This window comes from Cinclus cinclus, chromosome 15, assembly GCF_963662255.1.
Source record: "Cinclus cinclus chromosome 15, bCinCin1.1, whole genome shotgun sequence".
Classification (NCBI taxonomy): Eukaryota; Metazoa; Chordata; class Aves; order Passeriformes; family Cinclidae; genus Cinclus; species Cinclus cinclus.
Window position 1 is genome coordinate 13,376,595 of NC_085060.1, and position 23,109 is coordinate 13,399,703.

Genomic DNA, 23,109 nt, shown 5'->3' on the forward strand with positions numbered 1-23,109 from the left:
TATCTGTCTTGAAAACTGCTGTGCAAATTTCACCTGCTTTAGAAGATGTCATTATCTCATAGGAATGATATGAGATTCTTCTCATAAAATAAAAAAAAGATAACCAAATATAATATAGGACTTATATGAATTCTAGGATTTTTATTGACAGAACCTTATTTATATGTACTGTATCTGTAATATGCTATAAGCTTTCTGTTCCCACTTCAAGTAATGTTGCTGTAAACATTAATGCCTAGAAAGGAATAAAGCTTGTGAGTGTAATATATATGCATACTGTATGTTTAGCAGAAAACACGTAAAGAATTTTAAAATTTATTTTTAATTTTGCATTGCCCCATGTAGTGCTTTTTGCTGCTCTGACTCAAAATGTTGAGAACTCAGAGATGGGTTTATTAGGAAAACATATGTATCCACTGCATCCCTACACTGTATTAAATAGTGTAAAATCACTTCTTAGCTCTTGTGAAGATGTGCTGTTTGAAATTTTAAAGAGATTGAAGTATGTGAGTAGCTCTGAACTCTTCTTTTTAGCTACTATTTTGATAATTATCTTTTTCTTTGATATATCTCACTGATTCTCAGTTTTACTTGCTTCAAAGGATGGGGGGGTGTCTCTTAAAAATGTGGTATTTCTACTTAGAAAAATTAAAAGGAGAAAAAGGATAAAAAAACTGCACATCATAAAGTTCAAGGTACTTGCTGGCCTCTGGATGAAACTTCTTCCTTGTCCACAGCACTGTCCTTTTTCAGTGCTAGGAAATGTACAATACACTACTTGTAGCCACAACAGAAAAGATATGGATAATCCATTATTTTCTTTCCCTCTGTAATTTAGGGGTTACATTCTCTAGATTATTAAAAATCAGATGGAATTTACATTTAAATTACATTTATTAATATACAAATTATTTTACCTTTCTTATTTATGACCTTGCACAGCACTGCTTGTTCACCAGTGGTACAGGAAAATGTAATTTAATGTTGGTTTATAATTAATTTCTTCTTGCTGGCAAGCACTGGAAATGTGGTGCAAAGTTTAAATTTCAAATACTGCACAAGAATTTGTTTACTCAAACTTTTTACTGATTTTCCTTCCCCACACATGAAAATTAAATGCAGAGATTTAATGTTTTAGATCTTACAGGCAACTGCATACATGCATCTACATGTTAAAAACTCAGTAAATGTGCTGCTTTTTTCAGAGAAAAAAATCCTGAGGAAATAGACATTTCTCTTCCAGAGGTAATGTCACAGTTGTGGAGGTTTGCTTCGTTTTCCTAATGGTATTCTGCAGGATTACTCGGTTGGAGTTCTATGCAAGGATTTCTGAAATCAGTGGAAAGGACATGAACTTTGGATTGAGGTCTCAGGCATGGAAGAATATATTCACTTCTGTGTCAGAGCCACACCAAAAAAAAAAAAAAAAAAAAAAAAAAGGAAAGAGAAGGGTCCCAGGTGTCCATGGTTCAAATAACCTGCTCTCAGCACAGATTAGAGTGAAGAATGGAGCATGGGATCTGTCATAGCCATCCCACTTTTCCCTCATCGGTATGCCAGGACACGAAGGGAGTGGTAGATGCAGGAGCCAAACCCGGCAGTCTCCAGAATTTCTGTGGCAATGTGCAAGTGAAGTGTGGTTTGCACTGTCCGAGTGCTGCAGTGGGCTCGCACGGCCGGGGAATCCCATCCCGCAGAGCCGCGCCAAGGGCTCGCAAGGGCACAGCTCCCCCGGCTGCTAAGCTGCCTTGATTTCCGAGCATTGTCGGAGTCTGGTACAGATCAGTGCTGCGTGGCTGCGCCTGTGCAGCCTTTGCTGCATAACTTCTAGTTGACTGGAGAGATAAAAATAATCCCTGACATAAATCAACTTCATTCTGCCTCAGGACGTAATTTAAATACCTTCTCCTGGGTGTTCTTTCCGCTTTTTAAAAGTGGCAAGTTCGTTTTCCAGCCTTCACACTCTAATTCTAGAAAATGTTTCACGAGGGACTGCCACAGTGAAGGTAGGGCTATTGCTGCGTGAGGTTACAAAGGAATATCAGCTAGCAACACGGTGGTGGGGAATGGAAAGGTATTTTAGAAAGTCTCTTGACTGTTTCCTTACCCAAGATTCTAGGGCTTGATTCTATTGCTTGAATTTATGAATGGAGGTGGACAAAAATTTTTAAATTCATAGAATAACAGAGGTTTGAAAGGACTGGGGCCATTCTTGATATTAGGATGAACTAAAATAGTTTCAACTGAAATAAACAGGAAATGTTTTCTTAGTTTTTAAAGGAAATATCTTAACATGCTGAAAATGAAATATTCATCCCTTGAAATGGAAATACCATTTTCCTCTTTCAAGTTCATATAACTTGAAAAGTATAATATGTGTGTTTTTAAAAAATTCACAAAACATTTTGTTTTTAATTAGACATAATATTTCAGATTTACCCCAAATGGAAATTACTGGATTTTTATTTTAAGTATTGTATGTGTTCTATATGAACTGAGATCTGTGCTTCCTTCTTTCTGACATTTTAGTTCTGTTATTGAACCAGAAGAAGCTTCACTTGCTCAATTCTGTTTATGAAATCTTCACAAGATGCTGTCCTGGGAGTTTTCAGGAGATCTGTGTGTTTTCAGGTGACTGTGAAAGGGTGTAGCTTCTCTCTGTACTGTACCAATGCTTGAGTCTTGCTGCATGCTCTGCCTGTGCTGTACTCTGACTTTTGGGACAAAAATACAGTGGGTAGGGATCTGTGATATCAGCAGGCTGTTAATGAAAAACAGGATCTCTTAATTCTAATGTGATTGTGGGATACCTGCATGAGGTATCATTAGTTCAGCATACACTGAGTAAAAGAGACCTGGTCACAGATCTTTCCCTTCTACTTTGTGTTCCTATTATTTTCTTTCCTGTTCCTTGTTCTTTTGTCAGCTGTCAGTTCATTTCAAATAGATATGATGTTCAAAATTTTCATCTGAAGTTCCAGAGCAGGTGATGAGAACTCCAGATACCCTATCAGACTCTCATTTTCTCAGGCTGATCTGGGGAACTCGAAGGCAGAGTCTTCTGATCTGTGGCTCTCCTCCAATTGATCCTATATGGCTGACCTGGGTGAATGCTTAGGGATTTCAGAAGCTGTTTTGCTCAGTCATCATTGTCACTCTAACAGTGTCAACCTCTGGGAGCTCAGAAAGCTGCTGCAGTCTCCAAGAAAGGCTTATCTGACCTTTCCTAGGATAAGTAAAGCAGGTGATGAAATCAAGACTACTATGTGTCTCCATTTACAACATCACTTGAGCATGTAAATGACTACAGATTGGGTGTAGGATCCCTCTCTCTTATAGGTACTTGTTTGGATGTTATTTGATTTTCGTTTTGTTTTTAATGTCTTTCAAAGAAAAGTTATTAGAGTTGGTCTAGTAGCTAAAATCTTCAGCATGGAGATGACATAATGGACAGTGAAAAACTTACCAAGAACTTCTGTAGTCAAAACAGCTAATAAGAGCTTGCAATATGGAGAGACAAAAGTGAGCAGAAAAGAGAAAGGGAGTGCTGTCAGTGCAGTTTTACAGATGGAGAAGGGGACAAGCCTTGATTCAGAAAAATATGGAGGCAGATCCTGATTTTTATCATTACCAAATGTGTACATTTCAACATACTCTGTTTGATTCTGGAAATACTTTATGCCAACACATTTCTAATTTTAAATGTTCTGATTTTTTTTTATTATTATTATCCAAAAGAGGGTCTTTTATAGTTTCTCTTCAAGCTGATTTTTTAAATACACTGGAACATCTCTATTCTCATCACAGATTTTCAGTATCTTTTCAGCTTTTCAGCAGTTTTTATATATGTATGTGGGCTCCCTTCCCCCCTCCTTTCCTCCCCTCCCAATTTTACTGCAACTGTAGATATCCAGCAGAGAGAAGCTGGAAAGGACAAATTTACATACATTGGCTGTGCTGACTTTTCAATACAAAATAGCATGGTTATTGTACTACATCAAAGTAAGAGTCTTAGCCTGGAAGGGATGTTTCACTGACACTGAACTGAAAACATAGGCACAGTGTAATGGATCCTAAAATTGGCTGGACTGTTTCTGGATGCCTGTGTTCAGTATCCATATAAAAATCCCTGTGCACAGCATAAGCAGACTAATGAGACCTTTTCTTGGTAGTATAATCTTTAAGACAAGTTCTAGCAGTCAAGCAGGAAATCAGAAAGATGGTACATTCAAGCTACTTTTCTTTGTTCAGGGCTCTGGTAATGGTTTGAATTGAATGATACAGCACGTGAAGAGGTTTATTCCTCACAAATGCCTTGACACACTCTAGTGGCAAAAGTTGGCAATGCCATTCAAATGATGGAGCCCAGTTCATTTCTTTCCTTTTTGATGTGAAGCAGTAGTTACCCTGGATGAAAATTTAGTTGATTAATGTTGAAAGTAAGCTGGCAGCTCAGAAAATGCAGTTTTTTGTGAGCATTTATGATCTAAACCAGACTGATTCATCCATGAGCCACTCCTGTGTGAAGCAGAGGTCACTCACTGCTGGATCCTGTCCTGCACACACTATTCCTGTATAAGATATAAACCAAGGCTAAAAATGTTTATAGTTTTTTCTATTCCTGAAGAGAAACCAGGCTAGGCAATAAAAAAGCACTTTACTTCATCATTTCTTTTCGCAAAACAAAAGAGGAAGGTGAGCTTTCTGTTTATGAGCAATACATATGAAGGGTTTTCATAAAAGAGTTTATTTCATCCTCATGTTGCATTGTTACTTAATGAAAGCAACTGTGCTTTTATAAATCTTATATTTCTTTTTTATATTTTAATATATAAAATACTGACTCAAGAATTTTATTTGCTTGACTTTCTTGTACAGAGTTTTGAGCAACACACCCTGACCTGAGTCACTGATGCATGGCCATGATATTTATGCAATATGTGGAAGTCAATAAACAGCACCTATCCACAAGTTGTTGACATTTATCCTTTAATAGTAATGGATACAGATCATGGGACCTCATCTTTTAACCAACCATCATTAAATAGTAAATCAATAGCCACATTAAAAATGTATTTGTAGAGATAAGCTTTAAAACCAGGTTTTTTTTCTGATTGAACTTACAATAAATCATTCACAGTTTTGTCTTCTGAGAAGACATAATGGACCACTTGGCTGCCTCAGTTCTCTCTTCATTTTTACTTCAGGGCTATGCTGTGGCAAAATCCCTCTGGTAATACAGTATATAATTTAAATATATACTTTATCATCACAGTCCAACCTATGGTGAAGTGTTTTCTCCAGAATAAAAAATTTTTTGTGGCAGTACTTTTGGGTTGACTGTGGGGTAGTACTAAACCTCTGGCTTCATTGCTGATACCATTTGAACTGGAGAAGGATTGAGTATCTCTCTGTGTTTTACTGCAATTTACATTCTAACCTGACCCAAGTATTTAATTTAGCATAACTCAAAATCCCTTCCTCAGCAAGACTTGCTGTTTTGAAACTCTCAAATAGTGAAAACAAAAATCCCATTTTCCACAAAACAAGAAAGTAGAAGCAACTCTTTCTGGTTTAATGTTTGAATTTATTATTGTTCCTTAAACAATACTATTAGATTACATGTATCTACGTGTATCTGCTTGTTTATTATTTCTCCTTATTCTCTATTTCAATGATTCCTTCTATTCTTTCCTCCTTGGGTGTTACTTTTCGGTTATCTGGACATAATAGAGCCACATTGATATTTTAGATGGCTTTTGCTGCTGTGCCTCTGAAGTTTGTTAATTTTTTCTTAATAAATTTTCTCTTTATATGGGAAAGTTACTCCAGTCAAAATAAATCTACATGTACTATCTAAATGAAGATCCTTAGATGGAAATATGCCTTTCCCCAACTCTCTGGAGGTTCTCGCTTTGGATTTAAAAGTGAGTAGTTTTTAGGCTGGTGCAACTAAATCATAAATATTGGGAAGATGCTGACTAAAAATTAGACCTGACATCACCAAGTAAAACTCTTACTGGAGTCAAAGGTAATACTGCAAATTTACACTGGGAATGAATTAGACCTTGGGTTTTTTGCATCCTCGTTTGACCTGTTGTCCTAAAATAGCATTGTCAGACTAGAGCTATCATAAATTTGTAGCTCTGTCATAATAATTACATCATTATTAGTGATTAGATCAGCTTTAGAGGGTTTTTTTTACTCTTTGTCCTGTTGCCAAGTTCCATGAGGATACAAGCTATGAATTAGATTGGAGTTTTGAATTCTTTTTACTTGTGGAATGGACAAGGTACTTCCAAGATCAGCAACCTGTTGTGCATGCAAACATATCTACATACATTTGGGCAATACATTATTTTTTCTCACTGTTCTGTAGTGATATAATTGGCAATGGAATGGCATTTACTGTTCTTTGGTAGCTGTGCTATCATGAGATGCATGCTCCTGCTTAGCAGAGCTGAAAGGGACTAACTTTGGGAACAGCTCACTGCTTGCTTAGTACAGCAACAGTGGTCAGTGTATGCCTCATGTGTCCCAGGATTATATGTGCTCCTTTATATTAAGGTCCATTTTTGATCTTGACCCTAATCCAAGCAAAGAATTAACTAAGTAATAAGGAAAAATAAGACAACAATGGGTGAGTGAGCATCCAAGAACACCACCTTGGAAGATACAATTGCTTATATCTAATGAGGCATCAGTTGTTCACTGGATGTCTGGGCTTTGTAAAGCTGCAGCATCCACTGCAATCAGCGGTGAACTTTTCAACTTTTGATAATTAATGCGCTTGCTTTGTCCATCTTTGCATTTTAAAGTAATGCCGGATGACTCTGTAATTCAGTTTTGTGTCTAGGTTAGGCTTCAGTTACAAACAAATGAACATTTGAGTATTGCATGTCAATGCCTTAAAAGAGCCCTCAGGGGCTGCCCTTGGGGAGGGTTTTTTTCTCTCCTTAAGACACAAAGGGTTAGACTTGCAGCAGAGAAATTATCTTCTAGAGAAAATTTGATTTGTTTCAATGGACAACAAGCAAAAAAATTAACTAAGTGTATAACTAACTTGATTAGCTTTGGGCAAGTCATCTCAGCCACATGGAGGATTTGTATCTTCTGGTGCAGTCAAATGAACATGACTCTCTTGCACTCAAACCCAGTTTAGATTAAAAAAATACAGGTCTTCACTGCCAGTGTAATAGTGGAGATTGGCTAACAGATTCTTCTATCTGTTATGCCCAGACCATACTTTGCAGTGCAGATTTTACTAACTATGTAATCATTTATTTCTTTCCATGGTGTGAAAATAGGCTTCCTTCTTTCTTCCCTCTCCCCTGGACAGTAAAGAGCTTTATAAAAAGCATCAGATAAAGGTATTTTGGGCTGTCAGGTGACAAGCTGTCTTATGTCACTATGGTTCCATTCTTTTAGTTCAAGAGATTTTAATTTGGAAGTGTGAAACAGTTCAATTTATTTAAACACTTTGGTTGCCTTTATGGAAAAGGTAAGTTTATGTTAAAATTCAAGCAATATATTACAAAAGTGCAGAAGAGAAGCTAGTGTATCTCAATTGAAAAATTCTGAGGAGTGACTCATTTATTTGCTCCATGACTCTGCCAAGTCACTAGATAGACAAATGCATTATGCAGACAGAGAACTGGAGACAGAGGTTATGTGATGCCCAAGGCCATGCAGTGAACCAAAGCTGAGCCAGGCCAAAGTTCCCATTTTAGTGTGTCTATTAATAACACCAGCACAAACTACATTAAAGAGCTAAAACTGGGGGCCCTGCGATGTCAGCCTGCTCTGCAAGACTGAGATATTGTTTGTTTCCATCTAACTCTAAAATGGTGAAATTTTTAGACATAAATATGACTGGAACAATATCTTATCTGAAGGCTTTCTCATACTTAGGGATAGTAATCACTTTCCTCCCTCCTGACTGAGACCTTATGTTTTAGTTTGCCAAACATAAAATTATGTTTTTTACCTTCATATATTGAGTACCGACAGGTTAATACTGTGTCTGGCATCAAAACATAAAATATTTAGGGATAAATGTGAGCCAGTGTTAATGAGAGCCAAATTTCACTTGCATTTGCTATCCTTGTTAAAAGTAGTATTTATATTTAGTAAATTCCTGCATTGGTATATTAATATTCTTTGAGTTTGTATATTTTATCTAGCTTTAGATAAAGCTAGCAACTTCAGTAACTAACAGGACATGGCAGGGGAAAAGATGTTGCATAATAAGTTGCATAAGTTGGAGTTAGAAGCTGCTGTATATCAATAATATCTGTCAGTGACTTGCCTTAGTGATCTGGACTTGGACTTTCAAGTATAAATATAACTTTTAGATGCCTTTGCTAGTGATTATATTTCTTATGATTGCTAGCTTCATCATTATATGTATTAAAACAAAAGTCAGTCAAAAATCAACGAGATTATAGAAATATCCATGAGAACTGACTAAAGAAGGGTTGACATATTTGATGGAGACAGCTAAGGAATTCATTGCAACTATATTTAATTGAAGCCAATGTCTAGAAGAACCAAAATGTGGTATCAGGGATTATATTTAACTTGCAGCCTACAAAGCATTATCATGGAAATTCATGTAACATTAATGACAATGGCCAAGTCAACTTGATTTTTGAGCAATAGAGGAAAAACTTAACATGGAAGTAACTTTTTGGTTCTTATTTACACTTAAAATACATTCAAAATACCCTAATATATGCACTCTCCTAACAGATTTCCAAGATTCTTCAGAATATCAACAAGAACCAAGATTGCTCTATTAATTTTTCTTTAACTTGAAGAAATGGTAGTTTTATTTGTGTATCTAAAAGAGACGGATGTTACAGCATTTGTTATCTTAATAATTTGTACAGAGAGAAAAGTGATGTCAAAAGGAGTAACATTACTAAAATAAATTATAGCACCTATCCATTCATCACACCCAGAGACTGATTTGTATCTCACTTAAAGTAACATGTATGACAGTGACTTGGAAACAGTCCTGGAGCAATTATAAAGTTGCAGCAACTTGCAAAAGCAGACACTGCTTTTGGTAATGGATCATTCTTCATCATAAAAACCTGATAATTAGGTTTCTTGCTCCCATCTCACTGCTTCACTGTATTCTCTGAATTCTAATTGCTATGTTTGATTTATATCTGTTTGTTCTTGGGCCTACATTGTCATACATCTTTCTGTGGTGATATTTTTACCAATAGCCTTCATACTCCTGCCTCATTGTTATGATACACATTGATCTTTCTGTGTTGTGAGTGACCAAAAATATATAACATTTTAAATAGGGACTGAGTCATATTTATAGGATGCTATCAGTGCTATACTGTCTCTAATATGTCTATCTTTAGTGGTGTACTCTAATAGAGCTTTGTCTTTTTCTCAGCTGTTTTACTTTCAGAGTGTTGGGTGGAAGTAGCTGTGCTTTTGTTTTGCAGGGTCCTCCACAATCTCTGTTACCTCTCCATTCCTCTGTTACTTCCATCTGCTGCCCAGGCCCTGTAGCTCCTCTCTGATCCTTCCCAGGTAGCCCTTACTACCCAGTGCTTCTCTAACTGTTACCAGGGTGAAGTTTAGGCTGAAATGAGATCCAGAAGTGGGCCAAGGCCTACTCCAGCTGTGGGATGATGTGGGAAGAAACAGAGATGGGAGGATCCAAGAGGAACAGGCTGCAGAACAGTTTCATCCTGCTGTTGCCATCTGGGAGAGGGCTGGGGAGTGCTGGTGCTGCCAGGACTCGCCAGCTACAGAGAAGACAATGCCTAGCTGCTTGGACTCACCAAGTGCCTCCTGCCTCCTCGCATCCAAACCTGCAGCCTGCAGGCCTCCGCTGCCCCCTTGTTTGCGTATTCCTGACTCCAAAAAGACCCTCATTTCCTGCTGCATTTTCTCTCATTTCTGCAATTCTGTTTTATTCCTTCTCTAAACTGATGTTGCCTTCCAACATACACCAGCATGCCACTGATTTGTTTGTCAGTTTTATGTTGCAGAGGCCTGCTCTGTATGGCTTAAAATTCAGATGCAGTCCTTGAAAGAATTTTTATTATTCACTTTTTGTTGATGATTCCTCTTTCAACACAGTCCCTCAACTGGATTTAATGGAATTAATCTGATGCAAATTGACAGCCAGGAAAAATAAAACTATCCCTTCAATTTTAATGAAGCCATCTGATTAGGCTGTTGCAGTGTAGTAAGTTACTGCATGTCAATGGAGCCATTGAAACTATGGCTGCTTTTAGTCTAGCCAATTGCAGAGTAGTACGGGACCAATTAGCCTTTTCTAAACTGATTTTTAAGCTAAAATTGTGAAGTGTAAACTTAAGAAAACCAAGTAAGCTGAATGGACTATAACTGGCCAATTACCATGGCTGTGTTCATGTATAGTACTTAATTCAGCTTTAGTGTGTGTCTGAGGATGTCACTAAAATTAGAGGGACCCACTTCTATGATATGCTGAGGAATAATCAAGTTTTTGACTTGTGTTCTGACTCTAGAACAAGTTTTACTCTACGTCAGCATGGGTTCCACTTAATTGCCATTATTGATACCCAATAGCCCTTTTTATATTCTGGTTTCTAGGCAAGGATCATCAAGTATGAGTTATAGAGTCCAGCTGCTGAATTACAAATCAGTTCATTTACAGAGTCAATCTTTAGTGTATTGTGTGTGGCTGATTTAATATATATGCACACCAAAAAAATGAGTGTATTAATATGGCATGAGTGTATGCTCAGTATGAAAGGTATGGAGAGTTGTTAATGTCCATGGTCCATATTCCTCCTCTAACAAAGACAAGGTTTTCAATTTCCAGAGAGCTCCTGTATGCAACAGGAGCTTGTTTTGAAAAATAAATAGTTATATATGTTATCTGGTTTTTTTTCATTATTCAGATTATTTCCTTTCTGCACACCTTGTGGCACCATACATTGTCTTTCTAATAATAATTTTTATCAGTGGCAAAATTTAGGACAACATTTTCTAAAATGAGCCAAAACAGGCATCACTTGAATTGTTGTCTGTACAGTTATAATCCCTTTATTTGGTTTATCTCACTGAGTTCCCAAAAAACTCAATTCTGCACAGACCTGTCCTGTTGGTAAAACTTCCTTCACCTAACTTCTGTTTGTGCTGAGAGCAACATGGGTTTTTTTGAGAAAGAAAGGCATGATCTGGCTTTACATGTGTGCTCTGTAACTTGTCTAATGACATAACAGTTTCTCTGTTAACAGTAAAAAAAACGAGTGCTTTGCTAACTTTTACTGTCTCTGGGAAATGTGTTGAGTCTCAAGATTTCAAGCAACCTGAGTACTAACATTTAGGATTGGGTATAAAATTGAACTGAGGATTAATGGATTGATGACTATTTATCATTCAGTTAATTTAATATCAGTGATTTCAGTGAAACTGAGGCAGACTCGCCAGCTGGATGAGAGAGCTAAGCTCAGGTATCAGCCTTATGTTCAAGGCAACATTGACAATATCAGAAATTGCCTCAAAATTGTTAAGAGACTTTCAGAAATAAAAAATAACACCTTCAGAACCAGTTCCTAAATCTACTAATCTAAAGTTCTTTAATAAAATTTCACCATTCTTGTAGAGATTACTTGGTGCATTTCTGTGAGCAAATAAAATAACTGCATGATAAAATCTAGTCATTTTTAGTACAGCTCTGTCTGCTGCATTGGTTTTATGCTGCCAATCCCTTTGTAATGTTAGTGTACTGCTCTGTGGCAGCCTCAAGGTATTAAAGCAAAGCCAGAACACAAGACAGGAAGGCAATGTATAAAACTATAAATCAGCAGGAGCAGGGCTTTTTTATAACATTTCCATCTACCGTACATAAAAACATTCCCTGATTTGAATAATTTTCTGAGCTAAGTAACAAAATTAACAATGTAACTTCAACAGGGAAGATCAGGCAATAAAATATCCACAGTTTCAATCAGGTTTGGAAATTACAGATGTCCAAAAGATAGTAAAATGTAAAGAAAAATCCCCAACCCCTGGAACTGATTAAAATTAGTGGCAGTAATTTCTAAAACATACAAAGAGATGGTGAGTATAAATGTGTTACTTACAAGTGCTGAGGATTTTAGGGAATGAAAATGGAGACCGAGAGCTGGAGACTCCCTGCCATGCCAGCAATGTTGATTTGGAAGCAATGGACACAAGTAAATGCTCAGCAAAGCTTAAAAAGCTGCAATGTAAGGCTAGCCAAAAGTGTCCATGTCCTTACCGTGCTGTGGCTGGCAGGCAATCCGTGTCTGGGAGCCTTCAGTCCCTCTAATCAGGCTCCAGGGATTTTGTTTGCAAGAAAGATTGTCCTTTAAGTGATGAGTGCAGGAAAACAGAAATAAAGAGAAATGAGCAAATTGTACAAGGCAAATAGCTGCAGGTCTTTAGCATGCTCCCTGCGTTTTCCTAAGCTGCATCTGCAGTAGAGAAAATATCCCAAAAATAGCTCAGGCTGCCAATGACTTGCTGAAACCTGAGAAAGAATTGCTGAATTTAAAGATCTGGCTTGCTGTGGGTGTATGATTAAAGTGAGAAATTGCTGGCAGGAAAAATCTAGGATGAAACCACATGCTTAAGGAGTAACTTGTGAGTTCACTGATACCAGAACATGAGCTGACCTCTGATTTCCCCTTCCTCCACACAATGCCAGTTAACCCTTAAGAGTTCCAAGTGGAAGAAAGTTCTTCAATTACAGAAGGAAAAGGAAATTGATAAAAAAAACTTCTTTCATCTGTAATGTAGTGATAGTATTTCATAGCAGTGCCCTATTTCAAATTTCAAAAAAATTTCAAAGCAGTCAGGGAGGTTGATGTTTTGCAGATCTCTGACTTCTGGAAAGCTCAGTATGGTGTAGGGTATAAGCTAAATACTAATTTTAAACTGTTTGTGGTTCCACATAGTGAAAGGGATTTTACACAAAGTTTTGAGGGAGGGAGGGAGGGAGGGAGGGAGGGAGGAAGGAAGGAAGGAAGGAAGGAAGGAAGGAAGGAAGGAAGGAAGGAAGGAAGGAAGGAAGGAAGGAAGGAAGGAAGGGAAACACAGTATTAGAAATTTCTCTGAAAACAGTGACTTAAGGACAAAATGAAAAATTTGCCAGTGTTTGATACCATCTTGGAAGAGACACTGGCATCTCTACATGGTGCCCAGAACAAATTACAGTAGCTGCTCCAGCTTGTTCTGATCTGTTAGTGCTCCCTGTGGATCCCTTGGGCTTGCACAGGTCACTAGAGCATCGCGTGCTTTCGCCCGCTCCTCAGCTTTCTCCCCGGCACTTTTTAATGGTACTTCCTTGATTTAGAAGAGAACAAGAAGCAGTTGGCAGAAAGTGGGGTACATTGGCTTGACATCAGTTAAATTTCCCAAGCAGTGCCAAAAGTAATCCTCAGTAACCTAGACAGGCCAGTATTAAAGCTGCCGGAGCATGGACTAGGAGCTAGTCCCCAGCTTTCTTTGTACTGACACTGAAAAGGGAAAAGGTTTCAGTGCTGTAACTGGGTTAGATTCAAGCCACACAGGACTGGATTATGAGAAGCTGCTTCTTTGGAAAGCAATTCTGCATCTGAGAAAAGAGCTGAATATCACCACTAATTCAGGATGTGCTTTTGGTTTAACAGTTTTTTGATATGTGCAAAAGAATAATGGACTCATAGAGAGAACAAAATATTTACTGTGCTTCAAACATAATGGTGTGTAATCACTTAACCATTATGGTAGGACTGTCTGCTTGATGCAAAAAAGCTGTACTTAAGAGTGTCTGAGTGCTTTATCTTGATGCCACGAGTATGTGAATATATTTTACTGGTAGCTGTAGTTTCACACTTATAATGACATCTTCTGGTGTCACTGTAGAGATAGACAAGGCACTTGTTTCTTCATGCATAACAGCCACCTTTATTGTTCACAGCTCATATTTGTATGGTTTTCTAAAAACATCGTATTTAATTCTAATTAACCAGTACCAAGTATTTCTACCTATAGAATCTTCAATGAAATCAAAGATGTAATAAACTGAATCTTCCTATATCTTTACCAGTGTTTCATTGTAATGGTGTTAGACAGTTCCATCATAGCTCTGTAACAAAATAACTGTACCTTGTAATTTAAATGAACTTCATTAGATGTTAGTTAGTTGCATGTAAACTTCATATTATTCATTTCTATAATAAAATAATTGCATCTTATAATTTAAACAAGAATATTTTAACAGAACTGAAAATGAATTTCAGTGAAATTCAATGTCACATAAATATAACAAAATATAACAAAAAGTACACCCAGGAGAACTGAAAGTTAACATTATTGAAACTGAATAGAAATTGATCTTAATAAAACTTAAACAGAACTTAAAATAACTTAAATTGAGCAACACTTAAACTTGAGTTTGTTTCAATTTAGCAACACTTAAACTTGATAGAAATTAATTTTGACAGAAATTAATCTTAACAAAAATTTACTTCGTAGAACTTAACTTCAGCAGAATCTTAACCTGGCAGAATTTAAGCATAACAGAACTTCAAATTAACAGAAGGTAAACCTAACATCACTTAAATTCAAGAGAACTGAATCTTATCATCACTTAAACTATACAGAATTAAAACATAATAAAACTGAAAATTAACATCACTGAAATTTAATAAAATCAGAGTTGAGTCTTGAAAAAGGGAGTATACATTTCACTTAGTAAATTCTATCAATCATGCAATAGATCAGCATTTCTGTTAAAGAAGTTAGATCTTGCTACGTTACACACAGACAACTTTAAATCTGTTATAAGTACATATTGTATTATTGACTTTTCACAAGTATTGAGGCATGCTGTATGTATAATATTAAAATAGTTTTGATGTGTGGATATAGTTTTTATTTTCTGCTATTAGCAAAAGTTAGGCATAGCGTTAATAGTTGATAGTATGCTTGAACTGTCTGCTTGGTTGGATAACTTGCAGTGAACAAATGATGAGACCCTGCTGCTGCCATCCCAATTATCAACACTCACTGTCTATAGAAAGAAGGAGCCAATGCCCAAATTAAAGTTGATAAATAAGATGTAGTAAAACCACAACCAAGAAACACACATGCTCTAAAAAGGCGGACCCAAGGAGTGGCCATGCTATACAGTTCTTGGAAAATGTAAGCTAGTTTATGGGAAAGTTTGAAAATGCATAAATGTCTATGAATATGTAACAGGCTAGAGTAATGCAAACGGTATTTTAGAGGTGTCTCTGAAGTAGCAGGTGTGCTCTTGGCTGATTGCCAAGCACCCGGCTTATTAACCCTTTGTTTTATTTCTGTTTCCTATTGTGTTTTTATTAAACCTTTGACATTTTACCAGGAGAGTGAATTCACTTTTTCACACAATCTCTCCAGTAAACAATCCTGTTAAAAGTCACATTTCACTGAAAACGCAAGGTTAATTTTAACAAACTGATTCAATGCGTCTTCTAGGCATTCTGCTAACGATGTGCCATAGCTTCAGCATTTTGTGTAGGGTATGATCGTTCCCTGCAACAGAGCTGATCGGCGGCTTCTGGCAAGTGTCAGGCGGGGCAAGATGTACGGAACGGGGGATGTTGTACCGAATGAAGGGGTTGTACCGAATGGAGGGGTTGTACCGAACGGGGGATGTTGTACCGAACGGAGGGGTTGTACCGAATGGAGGGGTTGTACCGAACGGGGGATGTACCGAATGGAGGGGTTGTACCGAACGGGGGATGTACCGAATGGAAGGGATGTACCGAATGGAGGGGTTGTACCGAATGGAGGGGTTGTACCGAACGGGGGATGTACCGAATGGAGGGGTTGTACCGAATGGAGGGGTTGTACCGAACGGGGGATGTACCGAATGGAGGGGTTGTACCGAACGGGGGATGTTGTACCGAACGGAGGGGTTGTACCGAATGGAGGGGTTGTACCGAACGGGGGATGTACCGAATGGAAGGGATGTACCGAATGGAGGGGTTGTACCGAATGGAGGGGTTGTACCGAATGGAGGGGTTGTACCGAACGGGGGATGTACCGAATGGAGGGGTTGTACCGAATGGAGGGGTTGTACCGAACGGGGGATGTACCGAATGGAGGGGTTGTACCGAACGGGGGATGTTGTACCGAACGGGGGGGTTGTACCGAACGGGGGATGTACCGAATGAAGGGGTTATACCGAATGGAGGGGTTGTACCGAACGGGGGATGTACCGAATGGAGGGGTTGTACCGAACGGGGGATGTACCGAATGGAGGGGTTATACCGAATGGAGGGGTTGTACCGAACGGGGGATGTTGTACCGAATGGAGGGGTGGTACCGAACGGGGGATGTTGTACCGAACGGGGGGGTTGTACCGAACGGGGGGGTTGTACCGAACGGGGGATGATGTACCGAACGGGGGATGTTGTACCGAACGGGGGATGATGTACCGAATGGAGGGGTTGTACCGAACGGGGGATGATGTACCGAACGGGGGATGTTGTACCGAATGGAGGGGTTGTACCGAACGGGGGATGATGTACCGAACGGGGGGGTTGTACCGAACGGGGGATGATGTACCGAACGGGGGGGATGTTGTACCGAACGGGGGGGATGTTGTACCGAACGGGGGATGTTGTACCGAACGGGGGATGATGTACCAAACGGGGGCTCAGACAGGTTGGTGCTGTCGCCCGGTCTCGGGAGGAGGCGGCAGAGCTCTGACGAGCCTGGGGGGTACACTGAGGGGGGGGGGGGGGGGTGGGATAAACCAATGCCTGCCATGGGGCCGAGCATGGACAGGGGGATCGATCCGTCCCCTGGACCATTCAGTGGATCCGTTCTCAGGATCCGAGTCCGGATCCATTGTGGAGATCCACGTCTTGGACCCGTGCCCGGGATAGGACAAAACGCGCCCTGCGCGCAGCGGCTGTGCGCACCGCGCATGCGCGCGCGGCGCGGGCCGTTCCCGTCCCGCCCCTCGGGCCCTTTGTCTCTCCCGAGCTCGGAGCGACGCCCGCCCTCACAGCTCCGCCTGCAGCGCTCGGTGCGGGGCGTTCTTCACTTGCTAATTTTTGCCTTTCTGCCTTTAGTAGTTTTAAAGTGACCAAAACAAAGCGGTCATACTATTTTTAGCAGTCTCATCGCCACGAGAAGCGGACTCAAAAGTCAATTCTTCCGCCCGCTCCCAGCTTGACACACCAAATACATTTGTTGAGTCAGGGGCCAGCCCTTGTCTTTTACACCATAACAGCTGTTTTTAGCATCCGTATACTCGCTATAGCTTTTTCTTTTGTAGGTACCTGCGTTCCCATTTTTTCCCATTAGCTCACCTTTTCAAAACTGAAGTCCGGGCTGTCTTGCAGGACTTGGTGGCCGCGTACGTTCGGCAAAGCTCCATCCCCGCCGCGACACCCTCCGCGGCTGGCCTCACCATGTCCTCGGTCACCAGATGTCACTGTAGAGACGGACCAGACACTTGTTTCTTCATGCAGAATAGCCACCTTTATTGTTCGCAGCTCGTATTTGTATGGTTTTCTAAAAACATCGTATTTAGTTCTAATTGGTTAGTGACGTTTTGCTAGTCAGTTCATTGGTTAGTAGTTGCTAGTGTACGTGCTTGTAAAGACTTTCTTCTCTAAAAGATGTTTATATTCTTGTCTCTCGGGAAGATGTTTCACAGGATTACGAGTGCGTCTTCTCACAGATGTGAGTTGTCTCCCATGCTGATTCTCACAGACACCTGTCAGGACTGCTGTTAGCTGTACCCAGCCAAAACAGTAGGCCTTGAGCCATGATTTTACAAGGCCTTTATTTTGTAAGGTTTTACCCATGTGCAACACTCTGAGGCTGAGGACCTAAGTATTATGACAATAAGTAGCCGTTTAAGTTGCATATGTACAAGGCCCAACTATGAGAAGCACCTTTTGTAGGTGCTTTGGAGAAAAATGCCCCTTTATCAGGTCTTTTCATCTGTCTTCAATTCTAGCTGTTCCAATCAGAAATGTTCTTGTAGAAGCTAGAGGAGTAGACAGTCCCTGAAGTACACTGGTCATTTTGTCTATTTATACCCCAGCAGCACCTTTCTGAAGTACTGTTGCTGACCAAAAGGAAATGTGGAGTATCATAAATTATGGCCTGAATAATTATGACTCATGTTGCAGCAGTCACTCTCAATAAACAGGCAGGAAGCACTTACACACATCTAGTGTTGAATTATAAATATATCACATAAATTTCATGGTGAGTGCAGGAAATATGATTCCTAATCTCCTAAAAACTCCTAATGTAAACTTCTATTTCCATATTTGAAAGAGCAAGTGATAATGCAAAATACTTTGTTGGCACCTTTTTAATAAATTAATAAAAGCTAAAGCCAGAACTAATGATGGCTAATAGGTAACTCATCATGTATGGTACACTGCTATTTATATATCAGCACAAGACTCTCATTAGTATCTGTGTGTTAGCAGATGAATGAACTATGCATTAAAAAATGAGATTCTTTTCCCACCTACCAATGAGGTAGTTAATTCAAACACTTTTTGTCGCTCCTTGTTATGAAGAGTTTGCTAATGCAACACAGTAACACAGACATTCAATAAAGCAGTGCTACATCTCAAACAATCAGAAACATAGTATTCAAAGCCATTCTCTCTTTGTTGTCCTTGCATCTCATTAACACTAAGAGTCTAGACCATAAATTACATGGATGTGATAATGCAGTTTTGTATTTTTGACTTAAATATAACATAGGGCAAAAGTGAAAAGAAAGGAGTGTGATAGAATTATGAGCAGAGACTAGATTGGTTGTTTGGCTTGAAAACAAAGGCATTATCATACATTCATCATCCTTGTAGCAATACACTACTGCTTGTGGTGCTTATCAAGTAGATGTATGGAGAAAATACATCTTCCCCTAAGCATGATGCTTTTAGTCATGATTTCTCTAAATTATCTAAATGTGCTCCTGAGAGTTAAATGTTTGAATGTTCTTGTTTCTTCATCTGAGTAATTTCTTTGATATCATATGACTTAAGTTTTGCCTGAGCATCCAGTGTAAGTTAAGTACTGGCTTTTGTCTTTGATTTTCCTGGAAAGAAGTGGTGAAGTACCTGGAACTAGTGCTGTCCTACCAGGACTGATTTATCTGTGAGCCTACCCTGGGTGTAGTGTGATCTATAAATCATCTGTGGTTTTGTCTGTCTGCACATCAGGGGTTGTATTGGAGCATCCAGGAAGGTGTGAGGGTGTTTCCCTGTAAGTGATGGTTGATCTGGAGAAACAAAGACCTGTTTCCACCAGTCCAGTCAAGTCACCAGACTGGTGTGGGTGTAAATGAGAATTCCATTACAGAAACCTGTTGAGCTTCACTGAGCAGGATGTCACCAGTTGTTTTTCTTATGAGGTAGTGTCTTTTAGGGAGATCTTTGTAGCATGAATTTCAAAATTATATCTGGCATATGTAAATCACTGAAGTAGGAAAGCTTCTAGTGGATTGACAGATAATTATCTTTTTATCACAATGACAGAGCTGGTGCAAAATGACACTTTGCATTATCCTTAGCTGTGACCATAATTTGAAATCAGGCCTCGAATGCCAGCCCTGGTAAAATCAGTGAGAAGAGAAAAAACACTGTACCTGACACTTACTGACAATTTACCTGAAGTAACTTGGAATTTTAAAAAAAGGCTAGGAAGTATCATAAAAATAAGTATTATTTCCTTGAAGACAGTGTCTAGCTGTATTGTTTGAACAGTAAGGATCCAGGTTTGGTGGTATAAGAAAACCTCAGGCTAATGGCCTTGATTACTGCAACTGTCTTTTTTCATGTTACAGTGTCCCAGAGCTAGCCCTATTTCTCTAGGCAACGTAAAAAATGTGCAAAATATATCATTTTATGCCAGGAACATGACGAGGTCTCTCTTTGTACCTGACAGCTGATTTGCAAGGACTTATTAGAATAGATTTCTTCCATTTCAGCTAAGGTTAATTAGACATAGGTAGTTGCTGCAGACATAGGTAGTTGCTGCAATCTACCAGAGTTTCTTCACTCATTTTTTTCTCTCCCATTTTTTTTCCTTTTTTGTCCTGCTATCTGGGGCATTCTAATTTGTATTTTAAACAAAATTTAATACCTGTTTCTTGCCAAGTGCATTCTTGCTCTTGATTGTCGCTCATCCCACCCTACTCTATTCCAGACCAATTCTGTTGCCTTCTATTTTGGTTTTCTTCTTTAGTTGGAAGGCTATTGTTGGAATGGATAAATCTCATTCTGTATAACTACAGGAAAATTGCCAGTACAATAGAAAGCATTTGTAAAATTGATTTTCTTTTCTACAAAGGATTGACTGGAAGGTTTTCCCTATAATGATTCTATACAATCAGTAAAAAAGAAAATAAAAAAAGCCAAAACAAAAACAGAGGAAAGTCACAACCCTCCATCCCTCTAGGCATTGAGTTTCTCATCAGTTATTATTGCAAATTTCCACAAATGCTTTTGGCACCATTTAAAAAATTCTAGCTCTGTGTTATGCTTTTGTTTGATTAATGACTAGTTCCAGAGATTTCCTCTGGTGATCCTCACATGAGACATAAAGAATAATCAATTGCCTCAACAATGTCTGGAAGCAGAGTATGTCAAGGATGTAGTCTGCTTCCCTGAGTTTATAATGAAACATCACATGGTATTCCTTGCCCTGAGGTAGTAATTTGTTACATTCTGCATCTGCCTGGCCCAAGCATCGCAGGTTTGCCGTATCAAAGTGAGAGACTATATTAAGAAATTGCTATTAGCAACCATCAAATCCACACTTATCCCCATTCTATGAAATGCTCAATTTGCTCTTACTATATTTGTTCAATTTTATATGTATGATAGGATAAACTAGAGTACTCCAAAGCAACCTACTCCTGAATACTAACAATACTATTACCAAAAATTTTATTCCAAATGGTAGGGGAAATACTGAGCAAAATACTCCTGGTTCTACTCCATTGAACAGCTATAAATCCAAGTAATTCTTACTCAGCTTACACATTTCAGATAGGTGAAGAAGCTAAGTTTTGTAATTGATGCATCCTTTCTTGAGATGAAAGAATCTTTATCTCAGAGTTGTGATTAACAAAGTTTCTAATGTATAGACTTCTGTGACAAGAGTTAGGGCTTTATTGTTGAACTTGATTTTACTCTGAAGAGTACAAATAAGGAAAGGTTCCATTAAAAGTCAGCTGCAGCCTGAAGCCCATCAGTGGCATTCTGTCTGATATTTTGTTTGTGGGGAAAATTGGCTACTGCAGGTGCTGTGTTGCCTTTCCCTTCTCTCACGATCATTATCTGTCTCCATGCAATACTTCTGTTCTAAGATGGCTTAGAAGTCCCTCTTCTTAAATATACTTTTTATATCTCTGCTGCCTGTAGTCAGGCTATCTACAAATCCTGGGAAGAAAGGACAAGGAGGAGGAGGAGGAGGCAGCAAACTAAGAGGAATAAAATGCAGTGTTTGAAATTAGGGTTTCATGGCGTGTACCCTCATTTCACAATTTCCTGGTACCTCAGAGACTCCGAGACTCCTTGCTACTTTTTCTGTCATTTGAAGCATTTTGCTCTGCATCTGATTTCTCTGTGGAAGCAGTATTTTTTTATCAGCTCATGCTGATTTTCCTATGAGTGTCAAACATCTGTGGCTACAGGTCTTCTTGAAGTTTTGTATTTCTCAGTTTAGAACGTACTGTTAATGGAAAACTTTGTTCATCAGTATCTTGAGTCATATGCACTGAAGCGTGTACCTGAAGGTAAGTATACATTTCAGTAGGACTTTATTCAGGACTATTAGAACTATATTTAACCATTCTTTTGAATCAATGTACTTTTCATAAGTTGTTTCAGTACTAGGGCTTTCTGGTGTCCCCCTACATGTGCAAACTTTTGATTTCCAGAGATAAGATTTTGCTGTAGTTGAATAAGGTCTAATTGTGTTTTTCCATTCCTGTCCAAATACCCTGGCAGTTCCAACACCAGTTTATGGAGTGTGTAAACTGGCCAGCAGGGCTTCATAAAATTATTCTTTCTTTCAACAGTTTTAGCCCTTGGTCTTTTCTCAAGAAAAATTTGTCATGACTTCAGTAGGAATTTTGCCTGAGGTCTGTAGAATCCTATTTAAGATTTGACTGTGCTACTTGGCAATTATTGGGTTTTAACACACTAAAAATTAACCAGTGTGAATCCCTAGTGGGTGTAATTCTGACCTTTCAGCAAACTGGGTGTGGACAAGACGCTGAAGATTTCAAGAAGTGTTGTTATTTATATTAAACAAGGAAAATAATTTTATGGTATTTGAAGAATACCATTTTAAGAATGTCCCACTGGTTAGTTAAAACGATAAATTCAGAAGTAATATTTAAAAGCAGTTCCACAGAATCAGCCTCAAAGTCTGTGGTACAGGATTCCAGTGCCATGGTTAACGGAAAAGAGTATTTGTTTGGAAAAATAGAATGGAGGCTTTAACCTACTGATTTGTTCCATGTAACATATTTTTCCACTACTGCAACATGCTTTACAATAGTGTCACATATAAACCCCGCCCAAGGTTTAAATTTATGGGGTACAAGGTTAATGGAAATGCTTTGAGTTTAATATGAAGTTCACAACAGATGCAAAGAGGCAATTTATTCTAAAATGAAGTGTCAGTACACTGCTGTCCCTGAGACAGATACATTGCCATGCCTTTGCCCCTCATATGTAATATGTAATATGTAATGAACAAACTTGCTGTCCTATTTAGGCAACACAAAAGCCTCCTCAAATACACAGCTGAGATATTCCAGTGCAAAGTGTTATCCTGGTTATTGTAACCCCTCCACTTCAGCTGTCCGCAAAAGAAACTGAAAGGAAAGAGGGGAAGAAGGACATGTAGGTCAGTTTGGCCATCTCAAGTCCCCCCAGGCTGTGGGTGCTGTAGTGTGGCAGCTAATTCAGCTTGGGGTAATGGGAGGGAGAGGAGCAGGGAGTCAAATGCATCTTACTGATGTCTTCTTCTCAGTGTTTCCTCAGCTCAATATGACAACAGTGATATTTTGCTAAGTCCTTAGGGAGTATACTC

General features: G+C 38.9%; 1 protein-coding gene and 1 long non-coding RNA gene across 2 annotated transcripts in view; one reads left to right on the plus strand and one right to left on the minus strand.

Annotated features, from left to right (window-relative positions):
* AMMECR1 (AMMECR nuclear protein 1) overlaps positions 1–12,438 on the minus strand; it is a 98,052-nt gene extending 85,614 nt beyond the window's left edge. The window contains 2 exon segments of the mRNA XM_062503020.1: positions 12,269–12,384; positions 12,386–12,438. Coding sequence (XP_062359004.1) covers positions 12,269–12,384; positions 12,386–12,438 — 169 coding nt within the window.
* LOC134050150 (uncharacterized) overlaps positions 1–23,109 on the plus strand; it is a 36,266-nt gene that overhangs the window by 3,816 nt on the left and 9,341 nt on the right. The window lies entirely within an intron of this gene.